Here is a 7280-nt window from a genome sequence, read left to right on the forward strand (position 1 = left end):
GGGACCGGGCTGGGAGCCGCCGTGACCCGCCGTGACCGCGCTGTCTGCTCGGCCTCGCAGGGAGAAGCAGCCGGTGCGCTACGCCAACATCATGTACGACCCGAGAGTGGTGTGCGGCAGCACCCTGGGCCTGCGGCTCGCACCGGGAGTATGATTCTTGGTGTGCATCATGCTCTGTTGAAAAGGGATAGAGAGGACAGCAAAGCTGTTCTTCATTCGTAATTTTAACTACCGAATCTGTAATTTTATTTATATTGTTTCACACAGTCACAGGCTCTCCATTTAAACTGTGACTGTCTTCCACTGTGCTTTAAAGCGCTCGGTGCCACATGAACTTCTGTAGTACTGATTTTCTTCCCCATTAAGTATTTTATCCCTTTTTTCCCCATCTCCATTTCTTTAGTGTAATGATCCTGAGCACAAGTCATCACTGCATAATCTGTTACCATATGTATGGTGCGATCAGGGAGAATTGAGTCTTGGGGTAGACTGACTTATCCTACTAGAGAAGCAGAGCTAAATGGTTCAGCTGTTTGCAAAAGCTGCTTGTGAGGACAAAAAGTATTTGTTTATCCTGATATGGCAGTAAGTCATAGAACCTTAGAATGGTTTGGGTTGGAAGGGATCTTAAAGATCATCCAGCTCCAATGGCCCTGCAGGGACACCTTCCATTAGACCAGGTTGCTCAGAGCCCATCCAAATGTGATACTTCATTTTCAGAGAATGTTTCTACATAGATTATTTGATTATATATGAATTTAAAACAGTCTGTATTTTTAAAAGCTACTTTGTGTTGTTCAGAAGCTGTTTATTGGTTTGAATGTCACATAAGTTTTGTTAAAGAAGTTTGAAACTGATATACATTCCAATCTATAAGCAGAGTACTGAGTTTAAAAGTTAATATGGGTTTCTTTTGTTTCATCAGCAATAATTGGTCCAACAGTTTTTACCTAACAAACAATTCTGTTGCTAATATGATAACAGAACTTAAGTCCATCTGACCTTTCAAAATTTGAACTCTCACTTGTCAGCAGAAACATAGCATTATAAGATACTTTATCTCACAAAGCAAAGTTCTGTATACAATACTCACTTTCAAATAACAAATGAATTAACTGCTCTTAGTGTGAGATGCCATTAGCATGTGCCCGTAGGCAGCTAGCATACCTTATGAGTTTCGTGCCCTACAGTCTTTAAGTCAACTGAAAATTTAGGTTCAGGAGCCAGGAAAGTAAAACCCAAATACTAGATTGTTAGCATTAAAATCAAACAACTGCCTTTGTTTTCCTGTAGAGAGAACTGAGTATCATTTTAAAGTACAAAGTGTATTCTGTTCTGTGGGTTTTTTCTTCTTCACCCCTGCTCAGAGTACCCAACCCAATCCCCCTGAGATTCAAAGACAGAGGGAAGCACAGAAAAGAGCACTGGCTAGAAAGCATGCAAAGGAGCAAATGCAAATTCGATCAACAACACCGGAGCCTGTGGAAGGGAGAAAGCATGTGCAGGTGCAGACAGGTAAAAGGCTGAATTATTTTACATTTTTTTCATATTCATCTGAAGACAAAAACTTGCTGATCTATCTTCACTTGCTAAATTGATGATGCAGTTGGTTGCATCACACAGGCATAAGAATGCTAGAGTCGGAGATTCTCTAATTCATTCCATATAGCCCCTTATTTTTAGTTGTATTTAATAAAATTGTCCAATTAGTGACGTTTTCCCAGAAGGTCTGGTTTTCAGTTTTCACTATGCATTCGTGAACACTAGTCAAGACTTCTTCATTTATTCTTTCCTTTTCCAGTATCATCAGAAGAGTTTCATATATGCTTAAAACTGGGGGTTTAAAAAAATTTTGCATAAAGTGAACTACCCTTTTAGAAGTCCCTTCTGTGAAGTGCACCTGACATTACAGAGATCATGGCATCAGGTGGCCTATGCAGCAAACTGATCTGTTTTAAGTGGAGGTGATTTTTTTTTAAGCTTTATAGAAGACATTTTATTGCACTCTTTGGATATAATTCTCACTGTAGAGTCATCAAAAATAATTGAGAGTTAAAATAAAAAGAATCCAACTTTGAGTATTTATTGTGCTTTTGTTTCTAGAGCTGTATTTGGAAGCGATTAGTGACCGGGTAATAGAGATTGATCAAGAGTGTCAAACAGATGCATTTTTGGACAGACCACCCACTCCACTCTTCATACCAGCCAAAACAGGAAAAGATGTGGCCACACAAGTAGAAGAAGGAGAGGTATGAAGTGAAGTCCACAAGTGCTGCCAAACATGTCCCCCATACAAAACACATTTCTGATGGAAAATTGTGATAGAAACAGAAAGAAACTAATCCTCACAGAACATACAAAAAACCCATCCCATCTCTCCAATATCTGCTTTAAGGTTAACAGCAAAATTAAGGAAGATGCTTCTTCATGTGCACTGGTTCTGCTGCTTTCAGCTAAGAGCTACAGTGCTGAGAAATGCTGTTCCCTGTAAAACGTGTCCAGCCCAATAAGGGTTGGGAACACAAATGAATGGTCCAGGGGGGTGCTTGGCTTCTCCCTGGTAGCCCCCACTGTGGCTGTGGTAGGGTGTGTTGTGTCTCACTCCAGCCTATTCATCACTTAGCCCCCAGCTGCTTCTTTCTGCCTTAGCTGACACTGGCCCCTTACCTGCACATCTCTGGCCTGTCTTCAGCACAAGAGCTTTGTTCATCCTCTTTTTTTTCCCTTGCCAGTCCTTGTTAAGAGTGATTGTGATCACAAGACATTTATTTATTGTTTCCCTGACTCCTATCCTCAGTTGTTTGACTTTGATGTTGAAGTCAAGCCTATCCTGGAAGTGTTGATTGGGAAAACAGTTGAGCAGGCTTTGCTGGAAGTCATGGAGGAAGAAGAGCTGGCCCACCTGTGGGCACACCAGCGTGCCTATGCGGAGCTGCGTGATGCAGAGTTTGTTGAATTACAGCGCCTGGAAGAGCAGGACAGGCGAATCAGAGAGGAGAAGGTAGGACTTCATAAGAATAAAACAGGCCTTTTCTTCTGAATGCTAGTCAGAAGAAAGAAAAATATTTCCAGTACTGAAAGACAAGCTGTGAGATAAGCTGGATATGCCCAAAAGGGTACTGTGAAACTTGATATTCCTCAAACCATTTTGGTGATTCTGCCACTTGCTCTCATACAACAGCACCATACTCTTGTATTTGTTTGGAGCAGTCATGCTTGAGTGATCTGGTATATTCAGACACCTGATTAAGAGGCCAACAAAATTTTCCGCTGTATCTGGTGCAGCTGTTTCTTAAGCCTTTTCTTTATAATAACTGCTAAATGAATAGTCAGAGTGCTTGAAAATAAGAGAGATGCCTCGTGGTCTTTCACACCTGATGCGTGCACTACTCTCTATCTGCACACATACATCTCAAGATCTCCAAGTATTATGCTATATTAGAAATATCTAGTAAATAGGAATAAACAGAAAAGGCAAGTATTAATTACTAATTATTCATCAGCCTTGTATAATTGTTTTTAAAAATATTTTCCTGGGCCAATTTGAGTTTTAATCTTTTTGTACATCAAGTAGGATATAATATTGGAAAGATAAAAAGTTCAGGAAATACTTATCCGACTTCTTCACATTCCAAGGCCAACAATGAGCTTGACCTGCAATAATAAAGCAAAGTGTCATGAGATCAGTGTGTCCTAAGGCATCAGAGAAGGGTTTCCTTTGGCCAGCTGCAAGGCCCTTCAGAAAAGGTATACCACAGGAATGTGTTTCCCTGGAGTCTTTGAGTACAAGCTTGCTTTCAAGCACTCTTTCATATGGGGAGTTTTTGTGAAAGGTAGAGGCCACAAATACCAGGTAGAGACCATGATTATCTGTACTTTCAATTATCTTTGGTATTTATGAGACTCACTGTGATAATTCTTCAAAGTCTAGATCAAATGAGTAACAGCTAAAGGCCTGTAAATTTTACAAGCATTGTTCTCCTGACAGGAAAATCGTAGGCGCAAGCACATGGAAAAGCTGCGGAAACAGAAAGAGACTGCAGAGAAAATTGCAGCTCGGGCATTCACTCAGCGTTACTTGGCTGATCTCATTCCCTCAGTCTTCAGAAATCTTCATGACAGTGGATTTTTTTATGACCCTATAAGAAGAGGTTTGTATTTTTTTAAAAAAAAATTATGTGAACTGAGTAATGTAAAGCTCAAACCAACCATAAAACATAGTGTATTGTCCTATTATTTAGAATGTCATATGACTTTATTCATTTACATTTGTGGCTGAACTCATAGTTTTAACACAAACATATTGGTCATCTGTACAAGTAGTGAAGAATAAGCAAGAGCTGACAGTGTGACAGTAAGAAGAGATGCTTTGGAATGGGAGAGAAATAAGTAAGTGACTAGGATTGGTAGAGCAGGGAGAGAGAGATCCAAACTGAAGTAAATATTTCAACAGGGCAGGCAAAGAAATCAATATGTCATTATGAATTTAATCATTTAATCATTATCACAGCAAGGGAGAAATTAGCCAATTAGAATTAGGCCCTGAAAATAATTTTGGAGTTGTACATCAGTGACTTTCAGACCCTTAGAATCAGCAGCATTTCTTATGGACTACCTTGCTGCACCCAACTTCAACAGGCTCCACACAGGTGCAGAGACCACAGCCTGGGAATTGTTACACTCTCCAGAATAAGTCATGGGGTAAATGCAGAAGCAGAGTGTGTTTTGCAACCAAGGCAGGCTTTGGGACCACAACCTACAAAGAGTAATATTTGAGAAATACATGGGTAAGCAAAAACTCTTTAGTCAGAGAGAACAAATGCTTTCAGCAGACCAGCAGCCAAATGTCTTTGGAAAGCAAGGCAGGAAATGTTATTCTTCTGACTTGTTCAGCCCAATTATTTGGATCTCACTAGTACATGACTATCTCATCTGTGCTAGCCCTTCAAGCATATCAGACCTCTTTGAAAATCACTGCAGTTGAGAGGACTCTGGTCTGGGTCCATTATGTTGAGGAACCTCAGTAAGAGAAGCTGAAGATAAGAAGCCAAACAACATCCAAGAGATTTTATCTGACTCTTGCAAACAAATGTCTTTTGGCGTGGGGTTTCATGCCTTAATGGTCATAGCAGATAAAAAACAGCCCCCAAATCCTGTTGGTCATGCATAATAAAATGGCATTTTCTCTTTCTTTCTTCCTTCCTGTTAAATTATTACAGATATTGAGACAGAATTCCTTCCATGGCTGATGTCAGAAGTGGAAGAAACACTAGAGAGGAAGGTTCTGGGGAGGACAGCGCTTGACTGTAAGTTACCAAATTCTGGAATGTAATCTGGGCTGCTTGATGTTGTTGATTGTTATTTCCCTGGTCAGAACAAGTATTACATTTACATGGTCACTGTGAGTTAAGGTAGGAGGGGTCATTTTAGCAAGTACCCATGGCTTTTTATGTTGGGGTTTTTTTGTTTTGGTTTTTTTTTTTAACTATATTAAAATGTTTTAGTGTTGGAAAACTACTACTACATACAACTAGGTAATTTTCAGCTGTTTTTCAGCTGAAATAATAGAAGAGTCAGTCATGCTGCACTGTGCACTCTCTGCTGGCTTTATACGGTTGAGTTGTTAGTGCTGGGAGATGCAACACGTCAAGAACAGAATGGTTAAAGAACACAATTCTTTTAATTCTTTTTCTGCTATAAAGCTTCTACTTCCTCCATGTTGCATAGCCACCACTGCTGTTCTGTTCTCTGTAGTGTGCCTGATTGTGCCGTGGGAATAGAAAAGCCCATACTGTCTACAGCCACATGTATACCATGAAAGTCCCTTAACTCATTTGTGTAAGCTTTCAGAGCTATGGGTTAATATGTTCATCCTTCATGAAAAGAGGATAATCGTAGGCCATGGCTGACTGAGAAGTGAGGTGACCAACCCATTTCAGCCAAAAAAGGGCTTACTTCCTCAGCAGTCAATAATCATGTCCTTGCTTTTGAAATAGATTGAAATACCAGTTTTCTTTTGGGCTGGTTCAAGCTAAGCATTTGGGGTCTTTTAGTCAGCCTTCAGAGGCTGTACCTGAAACACCTGAACAATCTGGACTCTGTCTTGTGTAGAAACATAAAATTATGGTGAATGTGTGTCCACCAGGGCGCTCCTAGATCAAATCACTTTTTACACTTGCATATCTTCATTCCTATAGTTTTTTTCTTTCTGGGATTTTGGGTTTGAATTACAATGGTGTTTGCTTCCTTTGGGTTTATTTTCAGTTTAACCAGGACCCTGAATTTTATTTGTTAAGGTATAGTATGATTTGGATAATTACAGCTGGTCTGTTAGGTATTTTATCCTGATATATGTGCCAGTATGTACACTCAAGGACCACTTCTTCATGTAGCTCTTCAGGAGGGAAGGAAATTTCTCTTCTTTTAAGAAAAAAGTATTGTATGTGACTCCTGAATAAACATCCTAAGGAGAATGTTTCTGCAGGATACACTATTGATGAGAACATCTATCATATTCCTGTTGAATCATTTTTAGTGTTGCTTCAGGGTTTTTTCACTGTTAAAGAAGTTATAGTTCAGTAATATATACACCAGTCTTCAATTATAGGATTTTCCCTCTGTTCGTTAATGGTGGCTTTCTTTGTTTCAGCCTTGATTTGTACAGTGGTTGAAAAACGCTTAGATGCATTTAGCCATAAACCTCTGTCCCAGGAGACAGAGGCACCTGCTGAAGAGCCCTGGCCAACGGATGCAGCACCCCAGATGTCTGGTGAGACAGACACAGCTGACCAGCCAGTCGAGGAGAAAGAAGAGACTGACCAACCTGTTGCTGAGGAACAGCCTTCAGATCCCATATCTTCCCAGTTAGATGAAGAAGATCAAGCAGGAGCAGAGGATTTGGAAACTGAGTAACAAACAGGCAAATCATCAAGTAAATGGAGACGAATGTCTTAGAAAGAAGAAATCAATTGCTTTCTATTTACACGTATTGTGTCCTAGCGACACTGAAGGATGAACTTAAGCAACAATAGAGCATTAAAATTGCTGATTTCAGGCTGTAAGAATCTAGAGAGAAGTGACTAGTGCAATGAAAGGCAGGAAAATTCTATCTCCTTCTACACAATCCAATCCATCAAAAATACTGGGAGGTTTACAATTGGAAAGTAATGCTGTCCCACACTGTGCTAGAAGGTCATAAGAAGGACATTGAGAGCATCATAGTAACTTTTGCAAGTGCTTTGATAATGTTCTCAGAACAGACTTTCCTTACTTTCCTTGTT

General features: G+C 39.9%; 1 protein-coding gene across 1 annotated transcript; it reads left to right on the forward strand.

The window, feature by feature from the left end:
- Positions 1-60: 60 nt before the first annotated feature.
- Positions 61-6912, forward strand: RSPH3 (radial spoke 3 homolog (Chlamydomonas); the record flags this gene model as incomplete). The annotated part of the gene is made up of 7 exons (XM_009071075.1): positions 61-148; positions 1368-1515; positions 2104-2249; positions 2798-3001; positions 3989-4151; positions 5220-5306; positions 6650-6912. Coding segments are annotated over 7 exons (1099 nt in total), but the record flags the coding sequence as incomplete, so codon positions are not given.
- Between the last annotated feature and the right edge of the window lie 368 nt (positions 6913-7280).

The sequence above is a fragment of the Acanthisitta chloris genome, unplaced genomic scaffold (assembly GCF_000695815.1).
Source record: "Acanthisitta chloris isolate BGI_N310 unplaced genomic scaffold, ASM69581v1 scaffold29663, whole genome shotgun sequence".
Lineage (NCBI taxonomy): Eukaryota > Metazoa > Chordata > Aves > Passeriformes > Acanthisittidae > Acanthisitta > Acanthisitta chloris.